An 18,725-nucleotide genomic window follows, 5' to 3' on the forward strand; every position below is an offset into this window, starting at 1 on the left:
ACCAGAGACAGAGTGGGGAACAGAATATGCAGACTGACTGAATACACTGCTGAGGGGAGCAGTGGGCAAGACAGGAGAGGTCTGCTTTGCCATATGGTTTCTCCCTGGCCAGCTGGGGATCGAACTCGTGCTGCAGAGGCTGCAGATTGCTTCATAGTGCAGTGCTTAACCCCTGGCGCCACCAGGGAGGCCTGTGTATCTTTTTTTCTTTGAACCTCTGTGTTTCTACAAGGAACATTTTTTTCCCTTTCTCTTTACTTGGCTTTTTCTTCTGATTTATTTTTCAAGTTTGAATATTAATGCCATTGTTTTTAGAGGGGGGTGGCTTTCTCTGAACATTGCTCTCTTGTACCTTTCTCTCTCTCTAACATACATATCACTCCCAACCTTAAAATTCCATAGTTTATTTTAATTTAATTATTTTATTGCTATATATTATAAATTCAGTAAGGACAAGTCCCATTCTTAGTGGCTATCCTGTGGTAAACACTCTATATATTTTAAATGACTTGTTTTTCTGTGATACTATATATAATAATTAGTTGTTAATTATTACAGGGCCTTTGGAGCACTGTAATGCTACTGATGGAAAATTTTTTAAAAGGAAAAACAACTTTTCAATAGCCTGCCTATTGTTTTATATATATTTGCTTAAACGTTCATTCAATAACGATTAACATTTGTTTTTCATCTATTAACCTGTTTTGTGAATAGACAGGCATTTCACTTACTCCATTGGACTGGTCAGACATTTACTTCTCAAATTCCACCTGTAAGCATTGAGTTGACAAAACTGGCAGAGGAAATAGAATAATGAAAAGTGAATTTATTTAGCAGCCTCTTGGGAAACTCTAACCCAGTTTTTCTAAATGGGGAAGCAGATCTATTAGATAAATTGATCTTTTGTCATTTTTATTCTATTGGATGAATATTTGAAAGGCAAACTGTATCTAGTTTAGAATTAAGTATAGGATCCTGATTTGGTTTTTATATAGAATTTCATCTTGTATATTTTCTATCATTTACAACAAATAATTAAATTAGTATTTTATGGTCTAATTAGGGAGAAGGCTTTCTCTAAATTCTCAGCTAAGTGTATCTTGGCTCCAAAGCATGTTGAATATGTAATGTCATACTAGAATAATAAAGGGCCTTTAGTGCTGTTAACCTTAAAATGAAAAGCCCTTCAGTGTGTACAGAATGTAATTGACATTTAATAATATCACTATGTTGTGAAAATGGTGACAAGGAGGGAATAACTTTAACAAACCAGCAGGCAGTTTCCACCTCTTATTTCTTAAGTAGAATTGTTGCTACCTCATTAATTTATGGATTAAGAAAGCCTTGAAATGGCTATCTTAATGTTTGATTTCTTTTTATAGGTTGAAAAACTCAGGCATGTACAGTTATAATCACTTGCATTTTAAAACCTTTGTTTTAACAAGCCATCATACATAGGCCAAATCCAGCCTCTTGCCTGTTTCTGTATGACCTGTGAATTAAAAATAATTTTGTAATTTTTAAAAGGTTAGTAAAAAAAATCAAAAAAGAATAATATTTCATGACAGGTGAAAATTATATGAAATTCTAATTTCAGTTTCCACAAGTAAGATTTTATTGGTGCACAGCCACACTCATGTATTTATTGTCTATAGCTGTTTTTGTGCTATAGCTGCAGAGTTGAGTAATGGTAACAGAAACTGCATGGCTCACCAAACCATACTTACTGTCCTGTGTTTTACAAATGATGTTTGCCAGCCTCTGATCTGTACTATTGAGTTTGCATGATTTAGTACCTTAAACCAACTTCCCCAGTTTAATGATCTAATAAGTCATGTTGAAAAAGTCTTTAGACTTTTATGCAAGTTAAGGAACCAAAGCATGTGTTGCATGACGTTTAAGGTTTGGGAGACCAGAAGTCTAAAATCAAGGTGTCAGAAGGCCATCCTCCCTCTGAAATGCTGGGTAGAATCCTCCTTCCCTTGTCTAAGCTTTTGGTAGTGGCAACAATGTTTGGTGTTCCTTAGTTGGCCGTTGCACCCTTCCAATCTCTGCCTGTGGCACCTCACAGTATCCTCTCATGTTCTAGCTCTGTTTCTTCGCGTCTTCTTTTAAGGACAGTTTTATTTTTTATTGGATTAAGGGCCACCTTATTCTAGTTTGACAGCATCTTAATTTAAATAGTCACATCTGCAATGATGCTATTTCTAAAAAAGGTCACATATGGAATGTTGAGAGAACACAGTTCAACCCAGCTACAGAGCTCATGAGCCAGCTCTTCTTTAGAGCTCCTTTCCATTTAAACCCAGAAACACTGAATGAAAAGTGGAGACTGCACCAAGAATGTCCAGGGCTATTGAAGTGCCAATCTGGCACAGAGCAGGCTCTCTATGGATCCAGGCAGATGGGTAAAGGAGAGTTCTGGAGCCCTGTGGCTTTTTCAGGCTTTTAACGATCTTTACACCATTTGTAGTGAGGCAACCAGATGCAGGGCATGCAGGTGGCCTGGGGGCCAGGAGGCCAGGAGGCTGGTAGGCCTCCTAGGCCCTGGTGGATCTTTACTTTGTCTAGGCTCTCTGACGTTCTCTTTTGTCTCTTCGCTGGTCTCTACTGCACTCCTGCCACATGACTGCCAGCCTCTACTGCCACCCTTATATGCTCAGCCTCCATGCTCAGGTGCACCCACTTACGCACACCCACACCAAGCTCCAAGTGCCACCACAGGCACGCGTATAAGACCACAGGTGTAGGTAATTGATGCTAATTACAAGCGGGTGGAAAAAACCTGATAACTTCCACTTTACAGTTATGTTTCTTCTCTTTTAGAAGAAATCTATTTAAAGTAGACTTATTTTACCTGGGAAGGTTAATTTACTGTTCTCAGCTTCTGTTTTTTTTACTGTTTCCATTTGGCCCTTTTTCATATTACATTTGAGACTTTTTTTTTTTAAATTCTGAACATTTTTCCCTAGAACGTTCTGTATTTTTCAGGAGCATTTTCTCAACTGTTATTATAACCTCTGAGAACATTGGTTTATCTTCATTCTTGTGAATTTGCGATAATTGATTAGAAGCCAGTTTTGATGTTTGTGGTTGAGTTTTGGTAGTTTCCTCTTTAGAATCTTTAGTATCCATCCCTATAGGAATTAGTTATAAGTAAGGTTCAATAAATTATAACAGTGATTTTTATTTTTTCTGTGATTATCATTGTTCAAATTGCCTGTTTTTGAGAAATGTGGGCAGTTCTTCAATTCTAGACCCAGAGGCTTCTGTTTTCCTGTAAAACACTAGAGTAACTGGTATAATAGTGATACCCCATTTCCTTCTTTTTATTTTACAGGGTGCCCGGGAAACATTTGAGAACTACTACCGAAAACAGAGGCGAAAACAGGCTCGTTTGGTGCTCCAACCGCCATCTAATATGGTAGGATTACACCTTCACCTTCTTTTCTGGTATCTTTTAATTATCTGGCATATGTGCTTTTTTGTGGTTTTAACTGTAATTCTGAGACCAGTTTTGTAGAACATACTTTGCAGTAAGAAAATGGCAGTTGACCTCTATTGCTTGCTTTGTGTCATGCACGGTTTTAAGTATTATATATGTATTGGTTCATTTCATCTTTACTGTAACCCTAGAAAATTATTATTATATTTACTTTAATGTCATTTACTGAACTTTAAGAAATTAACAATTTTAACTTTGTGTTAATGTAACAAAACAAAAATGATGCCTTTTTCCTCTTTGCTTTGTTGCAGCATGAAACTTTAGATGGCTACAGGAGATATTTTAATCAAATTGTAGGGTAGGTATATACATGTGTATACGTATTTGAATTTATATGTTTACAATACATAGATTTATGAGACTTGAAAAAAAATAAATAAAATAAAAAATAAAAAATAAATCTAGTTATTTTATTTTATAAATAAAATCTAGTTATTTTATTTTTTATAAAAAATAAATCTAGTTTTCTATGGGAAATTCTTTTTCTCTTTAAAAATACTACAAGATTTAATTTTGATTCTTATTATGATTTCAAAGGAATGCTCTATTGGTTTCAACATTATATTGTTGGAGAATACTTTTTGTGGCTAAAGGGAGAGAAACACTGAGCTGTAATCTTATTATATTTGATGTTTTATTTCTCTGTTCTGGGTAAAAAAGAACCAAATAATCAGCAAAAGTTGGCAAACTTTTTCTACAAGAGCCAAATAGTAAAGTATTTTAGGCTTAGCAGCCATAGGGTTTCTGTCACAACCATTCAGCTCTGTTGTAGCACAAAAGCAGCTAAAGACAATATGTAAATGAATGAACATGGCTGTGTTCCAGTGAACCAATATTTATAAAAATAGGGAGAGGGCCAGTGTAATGGCAGGAGGACACGGAGCAGGATCTCTGTGATCCCAGCAGATGGGGTAAGGAGAAGTCCTGGAGCCCTCGGTGACTTTTGCAGCCTTTTATTAGGATTTACCAGGTACACAGCAGGCAGGGGTGCTGTGGGGCCAGGAGGCTGGCAGGCCTCCCACACCCCTGCAAGTCTTCACTCTATCTGGCCTCTCTTGGCCTTTTCTCTGCTCCTTTGGCTCTTTTGTTCTCTTCTGCACTCTGCTCTACTGGCGTCCCTGTGACGCCGCCCTTATAAGCCCAGTCTTAGCCCAGGTGTACCCACTTACACATGCCCACACCCTACTCCAGGTGCCCTCCATCAGGCATGCATTCAGGACTGCGAGGATCCATCATCAATCCTAATGGCGGGAGGGCAGAAAAGCCTGATGCTTTTTATTTACCCTACAGCCAGATTTGTCCCATCAACTACATATAGTTAGCCACCCTCATCTAGAGTAGATTTACTAACTGGTCTGGAATTGTTCCCAAATCTCCCAAATATAGGCAGCTTTTTCTAACTGTAAAATAACAACTTTGTAGTTAAAAGAAAGGAAAATTAGTTGGATTGCTCCATAAAATTTCTTTCATTTTCTTCAGATTTAGATCGTTTTAATATAAATGATAATTTACATTGAACTATATTATAAAACTCCCTATTTAAACAATTATTTAGATTAGTATGGCTATTTAGGTAACATTTTAAATGCATAATAGTTAAAGAAGCCAAGGCAGAACAATAAAAAATAGGTGCATTTTTAAAAAAACTTTTGTGAGATTGCTCTTCAATATTTTGATGAGAAAGTCTGTATAAGGACAATTATTTTGCTGTTTTCAGTGTTGGTGTCTTCAAAATGTTTTTAAAATCTATTAGTTTTTAAAAAGTACCAATGGCTTGGTGTGTTTAATATAGTGATATTAGCTTTGTTTACCCATAAACATTTTCCTCCCCTTTAAATTAGTGGATAAAAGAGTAAACATTTAATAGAGACGAAACTCCAGTTTCTGTAGATGTGATTAAGACGATATTCTCGTTAGGGTGTAATTCTAAATCCAAGAAATCTGATTTTGTTAATGACACCATACACCTTAAGAAAAAAATGACCATTAACTTCAAATTTGATGGCAGCTCATAAAGTTTGTCAAACCCTGGAGATAGTTCAAACTGTAATATCTGACAGCTTTGCTTTCTTTTTTCCTCAATCTTAGCTTTTTTGTGGTTGAAGATCACATTTTACATACAACCCAGGGCTTAGTAAATAGAGCCTACATTGATGAACTATGGGAAATGGCACTTTCAAAAACCATCGCAGCACTCCGTACCCACTCGGTATGTAACACAAGCCCATGAGAAGTTCTTTCTTGGAGCTGATTATATGCTATTCAGTGTTTTACTGTTTTAAAATCATCAAATATATATTGCTTGGAATCACACTTTGTAGCTATCTCCTTTAACACTTATGGAAGGCGGTCATTTCAAATTTCCATGTTGTTTAACACACTAGGTGCTCTTTGCATTAAGAAAACAGGAGCTAACATCCATTGTTCGTCCTCCTTGTGTCAGGCATTGCTTTTTGTACTTCATATGTATTTCATCCTCACAGCAACCTTATAAAGTGGATAGTTTTTATTTTATATTTTTCAACCATTGTATTTTACTTTTTACTGAATAACATTACATTGTAACATTTTATAAGTTTCAGTTGTTCATTTTTTTTTTAAAGATTTATGTATTTATTTATACAAGCACTGGATACAGTTAGAAGCATGGGAGGGTGAGAGAGAATTCACCAGAACCAGAGCGGGGAGCAGAACAGGCAGACTGATGAAGTACACTGCTGAGGGGAGCAGCGGCACGGCAGGAGAGATCTGCGTGCCATGTGGGACCCTCACCGGGGACTGGGGATCAAACCAGCGCTACAGAGGCTGCGGGCAGCTTGGCAGCCCAGTGCTCAACTGCTGCACCACCGGGGAGGCCCTCAGTTGTTCATTGTTGAGAATCAAAGTGTGTACATACTAAATTAAGGTCACTGCCAAAAGTCCACTATCCTTCATATACCACTGTCCCCTTTATCCCAATTTATCCGCCCTACTCCCTCCTTCCCTTCTGGTAGTCACTAATTTGTAGTCCAAAGATTTATTTTAATTTAGTTCATCTGTGTGCTTTCTCTGTGTAATATGTATGAGGGAACTCATACGGTGTTCGTTGTTTTTGGTCTTGTTTATTTCACTAAGCATAATTCCCTCTAGGTCCATCCATGTTTTTTACAAATGGCGGGATTTCATCATTTCAGGGCTACATAGTATTCCAATGAGTACATACACCTTATCTTTTTTATCTATTCATCAATCAGTGGCACTTATGTTGCTTCCAGTTCTTGTCTGTTGAAAACAATGCTACGAAAAACATGCATGCATCTCTTTGAACTAGTGGTTTTGTATTTTTTTGAGTAAATACCCAGAATTGGAATAACTGGATTTTATGGAAATTCTATTATTAACTTTTCGTGGAATCTCCATACTGTTTCATAATGACCGTGCCAATTTTCGTTCTGACCAATAGTGTATAAGGGTTGCCTTTTCTCTACGGCCTCTTTAAAACTTGTGTCTTGTCTTTTGGATAATAGCCACCCTTTGGGAGGAGATATTTTTCTTCCCAGTATCACCTTTTGGGAGGTGATATTTCATTATTCTAATCTGCATTTCTCTTAATTAAAGTAGGTATTATTAAACAATTCTGTACTCTGGCAACTGTACTTCAGGCATGTTAAGTAACCAGCCTAATGTCATACAGTAAGTAATGGAGCTTGAATTCGAACTCAAATATGTCTCCAGACCTCATGTTCTTAATTACGATTCCATATTGTCTTTTTTTTTTTTTTGGCCCCTCTGTCCTTGTGCCCACCCATCCTACTCCTCAAGTAGTAACAGAATTTATTTAGAGACATTTGATGTACATTTCTTCTGATCCTGGGTTGTCAATGGGAGTTGAAATTTTGATACTTCTCTGAGCTTTACAGGTAAATTCCACTCCCAAATTGCTAAACCATGTGAGTTTCTATTAACCTGTAACCCCCTGAGTTTCTATTCACCTGTAAACCCCTGCCAAAGTCAGAGGGGTTGGGACTCAACCTTTGAGATAAGTTTTTCTCCCAAAACCACAGAACTTCCTTTGGAATTGGAGGGGTGAAAATGTTGGCAGGGAAGACTGGGAAAATGATAAACTTTTTCATACTAATTCTAAATTCCTTCTATAACAGAAATGGCCATTTTGGTTCACTGCAATAAATTTCATCTGCTCTCCAAATAATTAAGATATACTATACTAGCTATTTTATTTATTTATTTATTTATTTTAAAAATAAATTATATTTTTATATTCCCCATACAATTGCAACCCCCTTAGTTTGACCCCAATCCCTCCCCTTCCCGCCCCCACCCCCCATAGAGTGTCTCTGGTTCATATTTTTTTGTTGATTTTAATTTTCACTTTCTTATAGTTATTCATTTTCCTGGTCCCTTATTTAAGTTTTCTAGATTCCTGCTATGAGTGAGACCATCCGGTATTTTTCTTTTTCTTTCTGGCTTATTTTGCTGAGCATGATCCCTTCCAGCGCCATCCATGTTGCTGCAAATTGCATGTGTTTATCTTTTTTGAATGCTGAGTAATATTCCATGGTGTATATGTACCACATCTTCTTGATCCAGTCATCTATTTTTGGGCATTTGGGTTGTTTCCAAAGCTTAGCTATTGTAAACAGTACTGCTATAAACATAGGGGTACAGTTGTTCTTTGGAATTGATGTTTCTGTGTCCTTTGGGTAAATACCTAGGAGTGGAATTGCTGGATCATATGGAAGCTCTATGTTTAGTAGGTCCAGAAATCTCCACACAGCTCTCCATAGTGGTTGGACCAGTTTGACTCCCACCAACAGTGCAGGAGAGTTCCTTTTTCTCCACATCGTCGCCTCCAGGAGACTTCTGCTGGTTTCAAGCAGTCTTTACTGAAGAAAGGTCCCTGTTCTATGGGGTGTTGGCAATTTTTTTCTGGTCACTAGGTGGCGCCAGAGATCTCTCCTAGTGTCCTTAGGGAGCTGTTTTTCTCACCCCATGGGACAGGGAACAGAATGGGAGTGGTGGGGAATGCCTCAACGGCTTTGGGGTGCTGTGTCTGCCTTGTGCCCCACCGTTGTGGGTTACCCACGCCCCGAAATTCGTGCCCTGGGTCTCCGTTCCAAAGCCCTCAGGTCCAGGATGCAGGCTGTAGCCCAGTTCAGTGTCCGCAGAAATGGCTCCTTTTGCACCCCGCTCCCGTGTCTGGGCGCCTGGTTTCTATTTACTTAGTGAGGGACATTCACCTCAGTGAGGGCCCCTGCACGTCTCCCCACAAGCCTAGGTCTCAGGCATGGGGACGTGGGCAGCCATGATCCGTGTTTGCTTTTCAAGTGCGCTGCTTTTCCGCACAAGCTTACAGGCTGGCCTTGGGCTGGTTGTAGGTCTCCAGGAGTCTTTGTTTTTCTCTAATGGAGCCTGGAGCCATTCGCAGCGAATCCTGCAGGGTTCTCCACAGCTCCAGTTCACGGGATGTAGTGGCTGAAATAGTTCCTTTCCACTCACAGTCCTGCTTGATGCGTAGTTTGTTCTTGTTGGTTGTTTTAGTTTTTTTTTTTTTTTTCTCCTGTCTGTTGGTCGGAGAGTGCCAACTTTGTGGGTGAGGGAGGGTAGCTGGGTTCTGAGCTTTCTTCCCTTCTAGTCCTCTTTTATGGCAACTTTCTTCTTCGGGTAGTTTGCTGGAGTCGTCCGTTTATCTTCCGTGTCCCAGTTCTCACTGGGACCTGCCGCTTTTCCTCCCTATTAACTTTTTTTTTAATGTTAGATCCTACTCGCAGCGTTTCCTCACTGCCATGTTGATCCGCCCTCTATATACTAGCTACATTTCTTTCAAGGTCTCCTTCCATGTATCCCAAGTTCCTGACGCTGGTCCAAGGCTGAGAAGCAAGAGCAGCTTTTCCCTCATAGTCTCTCAGCTACATGTGCCTCCACCAGGTTTCCTTCCAGCCTTCTCTCCCAGTTCCATTTTAGCTTCCCCTCACTGCTCAACTCCATCCTTCCTTAGGTGAAACAGGAAATATGCAACCTCCCATTTCTTTTTTTTTTTTTTTTTAAGATTTATTTAGTAACCTCCCCTTTCTAACGGCAGGTTTCACTTTTCAAGATGAGCTATAAACAGTTCCATATTGCCTTCTAAAGTGACTAATAATACTAATAATACTGATATCGAGTTCACAGTTATATTTTTACTCTAAAAAATTGTCAAATTACAAGGGCTCCATGATCTATTGATCTATATGAAAATTCATAGCATGAATTTTTGATGATAAACCAAGTTATTTTAGGTAGAGAATGCTGTCTTCAAATTAATCATTTATTCAGTTTTTCTCAAATGTTGATTATGTGTTGACATTGGGAATACAATGAAAAGGATGGATAAAATATTTGTCTCAGAGAACAACATTTTAATTTGGGGAGACTCTAAATAAGAATAATACATTTTAATTGGGGAGACTCTAGATAAGAATCTCAGACAATGATCATGAACAATTTAAATAGGGTATTTGATTAAGACAACAGGATGCTGCCTTTTGTTTTGTTGATCGGAACTAGCTTTCTCAGATCAAAATCAAGGAGTCACTCTTTATGCAAAGATCACTTAGAGAACATTGTAGGTATAAGGAATAGTAGTGCAAGGACATTGTAAATACTTTCTATGCATTTATTGATATGGCAATTTTTTTTTTCATATTTAAAGAGCAGGGTTATTAGGGAAAGGGGACAGAAGAATAAAATACACTTTCATAAACACAAGTGGGCAGGAAGAGCTGGCCTGAAAGGGACAGGTTTGCTGAGAGAGGCCTGTATGGTTGCAGGTGGGTGGCCTTGAAGAGTGCTGCCTCCGCTGAGGGAGGTCAGTGAAGAGACGTCTTGGCATGGTACAGGTCATGGGCAGGCAGTAAGCTGCTGCCTTGCAGAGGGAGAGAGTTGGTGAAAAGAAGCACCTGCATAGGCACAGGTAGGCAGAGGGACTGCTGCCTGATATGACCAATTTTAAAAATCTTTTTCTTTGTTGAGTTGGTAAATTACAATGATCAATTTGTAGATATTGAACCATCCTTGCATTCTTAGAATAAATGCTACTTAGTCACAATGTATGATCCTTTTAATATACATTGAGTCCATAACCTATCTTCTCCCAACATATTTTGAAGGCCACCTTCAGTACATAGTAATATAATATATGTATACTAAGGTTTCATTTTCTTTTTTTAATTTTTTTATTTCTTTAAACAATATTTGCTTCCCCCCACCTACTCTGGTTGAGTCCCCATAGAATTCCCTTCCCCAAGGGACCCATGCACCATCACTTCAGTCCTCTGTGCTCCCCCCTCCCTCCTCTTCCCCAGCAGTATGTCTCTGATTTATAATTGTCTATTTTTGCTTTGTTGTGTTTTGTACTTTTTTTTTTTTTACACTGATGTCTTATTTGTTTCCCCTATATTCCTGTTATAAGTGAAACCATCCGATACTTTTCTTTTTTCCTTCTGGCTTATTTCACTGAGCATAATTCTTTCTAGCTCCATTTGTGTTGCTGTGAATGGCATGAGTTTATCTTTTTTTTCTTTTTAATTAATTAATTTATTTATTTATACAAGCACTGGGTACAGTCAGAAGCACAGGAGGGTGAGAGAATTCACCAGAGCCAGAGCAGGGAGCAGAGCAGGCAGAAGGACCGAAGTACACTGCTGAGGGGAGCAGCAGGCGGCAGGAGAGGTCTGTGCACCATGTGGGACCCTTCTCCAGTGGCTGGGGAGCAGCCAGGGATCGAACCAGTGCTACAGAGGCTGCAGGCAGCTTTGCAACCCAGCGCTCAACTGCTGCGCCACTGGGGAGGCTTGAGTTTATCTTTTTTTTATTGCTGAATAATATTCCATTGTGTATATATGTGTATATATGCCACATCTTCTTGATCCAGTCATCTATTTTTGGGCATTTGGGTTGTTTTCAGGTTTTACCTATTGTAAATAGTGCTGCAATAAACATAGGGGTACAGGTGTTCTTTTGAATCAATGTTTTTGTGTCCTTTGGGTAGATACCTAGGAGTGGAATTGCCGGGTCATATGGTAGCTCCATTTTTAGTAGACTGAGGAAATTCCAGACAGCTTTCCATAGTGGTTGGATCAGTTTGCACTCCCACCAGCAATGTAGGAGAGTTTCTTTTCCACCACATCCTTGCCAACATTTGTTGTTGCTTGTTTTTTTTATATGTGCCATTCTTACTGGTGTAAGGTGGTATCTCAATGTGGTTTTGATTTAAATTTCTCTGATGATAAGGGAAGTTGAACATTTTTTCATATGCCCATTGGCCATTTACATTTCCTCTTTGGAGAAATGTCTTTTAAGTTCTTCTGCCCATGCCTTGACTGGATTGTTTATTTTGTTTTTATTGAGTCCTGTGAGTTCTTTGTATATCTTTGTGATCAGTCCTTTATCAGTTGACTGGAGTGCAAAGATTTTTTCCCAGTCAGTGCGGTGTCTTTTTGTTTTGGTTAATGTCGCTTTTGCTGTACAGAAACTTTTCAGTTTGATGTAATCCCAGGTGTTTATCTTTGCCTTTGGTATCACTGCTTTGGGTGATGAGTCTTTAAAGATTTTATTGTGATGTATGTCTTGTAGTGTTTTACCTATATTTTCTTTTATATATTTTATGGTTTCAGGTCTTATGTCCAGTTCTTTTATCCATTTTAAGTTGATTTTTGTGCACGGTGAGAGTTAGTGGTCTAGTTTCATTTTTTTGCATGTGGAGGTCCAGTTTTCCCAGCACCATTTATTGAACAAACTGTCCGTGTTCCATGGCATATTCTTTGCTCCTTTGTCAAAGATTAGTTGTTCATATAAGTGTGGCTTTATTTCTGGGCTCTCTATTCGGTTCCATTGGTCTGCGTGTCTGTTTTTGATCCAATACCAAACTGTTCTAATTATTATGGTTTTATAGTATAGCTTGGATTTTGGAAGTCTGATACCTCCTTTCTCCTTTGTTTTCATCAGTAGGGCTTTGGCTATCATGGCTTTTTGTGGTTCCCTGTGACTTTCATCAGTATTTGTTCTATTTCTTTGAAGAATGTCATTGAGATTTTTATTGGAATATCATTGAATCTGTGTATTGTTTTTGGGAGGATGGCCATTTTAATAATGTTAATTCTTCCAATCCATGAGCAGGGGATGTCTTTCCATTTCTTTGTGTCTTCTTCAGTTTTTTTAACAGTGTTTTATCATTTTCTTTGTATAGATTTTTCACCTCTTTTTTTAGGTCTATTCCTAAGTATTTGATTTTTTTTTGGTTTCATTTATAAAAGGGATGGTGTTCTTGATTTCTTCTTCTTCAGATTGCGTGTTTGTGTATAGGAAGGCTACAGATTTTTGTGTTGATTTTGTATCCTGCTACTTTCTGAACTGGTTGATTATTTTGAGTAGTTTTTCTGTGGAGTTTTTAGGATTCTCTATGTATATTATCATATCGTCTGCAAATAGTGATAGTTTTACTTCTTCTTTCCCTATTTGGATTCTTTGTATGTCTTTCTCTTGTCTTATTGCCCTGGGTAGGACGTCCAGTATTTTATTGAAGAGCAGTGGTGAGAGAGGACATCCTTGTCTTTTTCCTGATCTTAAAGGAAAGACCTTCAGCTTTTCGCCATTGAGAATAATATTTACAGTGGGTTTGTTGTATATGGCTTTTATCATGTTAAGGTATGTTCCTTCCATCCTGAGAACTTCAAGGGCCTTCATCATAAATGGATGTTGGACTTTGTCAAATGCTTTCTCAGCATCTATTGATATGATCATATGGTTTTTATTTTTCTTTTTGTTGATGTGTTGGATTACACTGATGGATTTTCATATGTTGAACCATCCTGGTGCCTCTGGGATGAATCCCAATTGATCATGGTGTACTATCCCTTTGATGCATTGGTGGATTCTGTTGGCAAGGATTTTGTTGAGGATTTTTGCATCAGTGTTCATTAGGGAGACTGGCCTGTAATTTCCTGTTTTTATGCTGTCTTTGTTTGGTTTTGGTATAAGTGTAATGTTGGCTTCGTAGAATATATTTGGTAGTATTCCTTCTTTTTCAATTTTTTAAAAGAGTTTGAGTAGGATAGGCACTAATTCACTGCTGTACGTTTGATAGAATTCATTTGTGAAGCCATCTGGCCCTGGGCTTTTGTTTTAGGGGAATGCTTTGATTACTGCCTCAATTTTGCTGCTTGTAATTGGTCTGTTAGTTGTTCTATTTCTTCTTTGCCCAGCTTTGGATGATTATATCATTCTAGAAATTTGTCCATCTCTTCTAGGTTGTTGAATTTGTTTGCGTGCAAGTGTTCATAGTAATCTCTGATTATTCTTTTGATTTCTACTAAGTCTGTTGTGATTTCTCCTCTTCTATTTCCTATTTCCTCTTCTGTTTCCTTTCTATTTCCTTTCTATTTCCTCTTCTATTTCCTTTCTTATTCTGGCTTTAGGGTTTTTTTGTTGTTCTTTTTCTAGCTCTTTGAGATGTGCGATTAGGTTGTTTATTGAGTTTTTTCTTGTTTCTTGATATGAGCCTGTATTGCTATATATTTTCCTCTTATTACTGCTTTTGCTGCATCCCATACATTCGGGAAAGTGGTGTCCTCCTTGTTGTTCCACTCAAAGTTTTTTTTTTTAATTTCTTCTTTGATGGCCTCGTTAGTCCAGTGGTCTTCCAGTAGTGTGGATTTCAATCTCCATGAAGTGGGAGGGTTCCTTGTTTTATTTTCATGTTTTATTTCTGGCTTGATGCCTTTATGTTCGGAAAAGATAGCTGGAATGATTTTGATCTTCACGTATCTGTTGATGTTTGTCTTGTGGGCCAGTATGTGATCGATTCTGGAGAATGATCCATATGTGCTTGAGAAACTGTGTACTCAGATTTTTTTGGGTGCAGTGTCCTATAGATGTCTGTTAAGTCCATGAGTTCTATGTCTTTATTTAGGGCTCTGGTGTCTTTATTTTTTGTCTCATTGATCTGTCCATTGGTGTGTGTGGGGTGTTGAAGTATCCCACTATATATGTATTTTCATTAATGCCTGTTTTCAGAGCTGATAATAATTGTCTAATGTATTTTGGTGCCCCTTCATCTGGTGAGTATATGTTGATGAGTGTTATATCTTCCTGATGTATTGTCCCCTTGATCATAATGTAGTGTCTGTCTATGTCTCTTTTTACTTTTTTAATTTGAAGTCTATTTCATCTGATATAAGTATGGCTGTTCCTGCCTTCTTTTTTGGTCCATATGCTTGTAGGATTGTTTTCCAGCCTTTTACTTTCAGTCTATGTTTACCTTTTATGGTTAAATGTGATTCCTGGAGACAGCAGAAGGTTGGATTTTGTTTTTTTATCCAGCCTGCTACTGTTTCTTTTTCTTGATGAGTTTAATCCATTTACATTTAGAGTTAATATAGATATATTGGCATCTGTATTTGCCATTTTGTTTGTCTTTTTTGTGATTTTTATTCCTTGCTTTATTCTGTTCTTCTTATTCATTCCTCTGTTAGTTTTGGCTTTAGTACTTATTGTAGAACTTTTTGGAGGGGGCGTTTAGTTGTAATGAATTTATGGAGTTTCTGTTTGTCTGAGAAGGTCCATATTTTTTCTTGGTAGAGGAAGGAGAGCTTTGCAGGGTAAAGTATTCTTTGGCATTTGCTGTCTTGATGTTTGCTGAATATGTTACTCCATTCTCTTCTTGTCTGTAATGTTTCTTTGGAGAAGTCTGAAGTTAACCTCATTGTTTTTTCCTTGTAAGTTATCTGTTGCCCCTTGCCAGTTTCATTATTTTTTTCCTTGTCTTGGACTCTTGCAAGCTTTACTAGTATGTGTCTTGCTGTAGTTTTCTTTTCATTGTGGTAATTGGGAGTTCTTCTCGTTTCTTGTATGTCTATATTTGTCTCCTTTTTCATGCTTGGGAAGTTTTCTTCAGTTATCTCCTTGAGTAATTTCTCAGTTCCTTTGTCTCTCTCCTCACCTTCTGGAATGCCTATAACTCTTACATTTCCTCTCTTCCTGGAGTCTGATAATTGTCTAAGAGTATCCTCATATATCTTCATTTGCACTTCTCTCTCCTTTTCTCTTTTGGCTCTTTTTATTTCTGTATCTTGGATAGTAATGATCCATTCTTCCATTTCATCTATTCTGTTTTCATTGCTTTTCCCAGAGTTCTTTATCTCCTCTAGTAACCTTTTAATCTTCATTTCTTTTCTTTCGTTTCTTAAGGTCTCAATTTCATTCTTCAGTTCCGTAATTATTTGTCTCAAATCATTTTTTTTTTCCTTTTCGTTTTCTTTCTGCTTTTTATTCATGATGATCATTAATTCTTTATCTGATAGGTCGAGAAGTTTTTCCATGTCATTGTTGAGCTCTGGTGACTGTATTTCTTTTTGTGTTGTGTCCTTCTTCTGTGGGCTTGCTTGGTTATTTATATTTTTTCTTCTCCCTATTGTTTGGTTTCTAATTAGTTCTATGCATTGGGACATTGTGCCACTTGTGTTGGCTGGCATCTCTTTGGATTGCTCCTTTAGGGGTGTTGGAAACTGTTTACCAGACTGAGACCAGCACCGGTAGGCCAAAACTCCACCAGGGTATTGATGTGTTGCTGGGCACTGTCCCTTACAGTTCCCTCCCTTTGTATTTACTCAGTTCCAACAGGGAATCAGCTAGTAGTTGATTTTGTTCTGGTTACGAGGTGGCACCAAAGACCTGTACTTGCTTACCTGTGCTTTTATGCAGTGGTTCTCTGAGAAACAGACAGGGAATGGAGGGGAGCATCTCAATGCAGGGGCTCTTATTCAAGCTGGGTGCCCGTGTTCACCCAGTGCTGTGCCCACAGCTGTATGGATCCCGTGCACTATATTCTGCACTTTAGGTCTCAGTTCCAGGGCTATCAGATCCAAAATGCTGACTGTCTCCCTGTGCAATGCCCACTGCTATGGTGAGTCCCACGCCCCGGGTCCTGCATCTAGCTCTCAGTTCCAGAATGTGGTCTTGCTCCATGCCTCATTTCCCTTCTTACCCCCGTTTGCATGGCCCACCCTCTCTCAGAGCCTTAGGGTGTTTTTGGGATCCCTGGTTTCCAACTATCAGGGTGTTGGTGATTTTGCTCTGGTCACTCAGTGGTGCCACAGATCTTTCCTAGTGTCCTTCCAGAACTGTTTTTTTTCCCCTGTGGGTCTGGGGAATGGAGTGGGGGTGTTGTGGAGTGCCTTAATGCCATGGGGGTGCTGTGTCTGCCCTGTACCCCACTGTCGTGGGCATCCCATGCCCTGATTTCCAGCCCCGGGTCTCAGTTCCAAAGCCCTCAGATACAGGACGCGGGCTGTAACCCAGTTCAGTGCCCACAGAAATGGCTCCTTTTGCACCCCACTCCCATGTCCGGGTGCCTGGTTTCTGATTATTCAGTGAGGGACATTCACCTCAGTGGCAGCTCCTGTGTGTCTCCCCACAAACCTAGGTTGTGGGCATGGGGATCTGGGGATCCCTGATCCCCGTATGCTTTTTGAGAGCACTGCTTTTCCACTCAAGCTTACCAGCTGGCCTTTGGGTATTTGTAGGTCTCCTTGGAGTTCTTATCTACCTTTAGTCATTTGATCACCTTCGTGGGGATTCCTGCATGGTGGGGATTCCTGCACTGTTCTCCACCGTTCCCATTCGCGGGGTGCGGTGCCTGAAATAGTTCCTTTCTACTCAGTGACCCACTTGATCTGTAGTTTGTTCTAGTTTTTTTTTTTTTTTTTTTTTTCCTCCTCCTTTCTGTTGGTCAGAGAGTGCTGACACCCGTGGTTGGGGGAAGGTAGCAGGGTACTGAGCTTTCCTTTCTTCTTCCGTCCTCTTTCATGGGAACTTTCCTCTTTGGGCAGTCTGCCAGAGTTGCCCCTTTATCTTCCATGTCCCAGTTCTCACAGGGACCTGACTCTTTTCCCCCCTATTAACTATTTTTTTTATGGGAGGACTTACTTGCAGCGTTTCCCCACTGCCATGTTGATCTTGAGGAAAGTCAAGGTTTCTTTTTCTATACTGTATGAGTCCTACCACCATCTTTCTTTTCTCATCTTAAACCAATGTCACATTGTTTTGATTATTACATCAATATGGTATGATTTTAAGTTCTCATTGGACAGGTATATCTTCTAAATTTTCTTCTAAATGTTCTATTTATATTCTTGCTATTCCATGTTAACTTGATTAACTTGATAAAATTAACTTTGTCATTTCCTTCCACTCCTCCCTATGTCCCTACAAAATGGAATTGTTGTAGTATTATGTGGTGAATATGTAAATTTAAATAGAAATAATTGACATTTTAGTATCTGGTTTTTCATCAGGAATATATGCATTTTCCTCACTACTTCCTTTCATGTCTTTTGGTAAGGTATTTTATATACTTCCTATTTAAGTATTATTTTTTGGTGTTATGTTTTCTATTAGATAATATATTAAGGAAGGTTCCCCCCCCTTGATCACATTAATTAACAAGTATTGTTACATTCTATGTGAGAGAATTCCTTGATTTTTTTTCTGTTTATTTTACTGAACTCACCACTTTTATTTTCCTAGGGAAAGCAGTTTTTTTGCTTAGAATTCTTAAATATCTTTCTAGCAAGTGCTTTTTTGTAAAAGAGTGTTTCTGAACTTTTTCTGTGTATCTAATACATTTGATAATGTGACAAATCTATAGAACTCTCTCACCCAGAAAGTGCATTTTCTTTTTTTTTTCATTGTAGATAAAGTTCTTTATTAAAATAAAATGTCCCATGAATCTTTTACCCTTTTGAATGCATTCTACTTTATACAGGCTTTTAAAATGAATTGTTTACTTTTGTTCATATATTTTGCCTAAGTCTTTACATATACCTATTCTAAGTCATATTATTATGGCATATTTGTTGTACACAATTTATCCAGGTTGGTGATCTGTAGTGTTTTAATTTGCATTTCCCTGATAAGGGAAGACTGGAATTTCTTTTTTTTTTAAATAAATTTTATTTTTATATTCCCCATACAATTGCAATCCCCTTAGTTTGACCCCAATCCCTCCCATCCCCGCCCCCCACCACCCATAGAGTGTCTCTGGTTTATAGTTGTTTGTTGATTTTGATTTTCACTTTCTTATAGTTATTCATTTTCCTGGTCCCTTATTTAAGTTTTCTAGATTCCTGCTATGAGTGAGACCATCCGGTATTTTTCTTTTTCTTTCTGGCTTATTTCGCTGAGCATG

At 38.3% G+C, this 18,725-nt stretch overlaps 1 protein-coding gene across 2 annotated transcripts in view; it reads left to right on the forward strand.

Moving 5' to 3' along the window:
* EXOC6B (exocyst complex component 6B) overlaps positions 1-18,725 on the forward strand; it is a gene marked incomplete at both ends in the record, with an annotated part of 577,226 nt that overhangs the window by 286,853 nt on the left and 271,648 nt on the right. For both annotated transcript variants that reach the window (XM_084235083.1, XM_084235084.1), the window contains 3 exons: positions 3,341-3,424; positions 3,757-3,803; positions 5,594-5,714. In XM_084235083.1, coding sequence (XP_084091209.1) covers positions 3,341-3,424; positions 3,757-3,803; positions 5,594-5,714 — 252 coding nt within the window. The remainder of the gene's footprint in view (positions 1-3,340; positions 3,425-3,756; positions 3,804-5,593; positions 5,715-18,725) is intronic.

Source organism: Talpa europaea (genome assembly GCF_964194135.1).
Source record: "Talpa europaea genome assembly, chromosome: 6".
NCBI classification, from domain to species: Eukaryota; Metazoa; Chordata; class Mammalia; order Eulipotyphla; family Talpidae; genus Talpa; species Talpa europaea.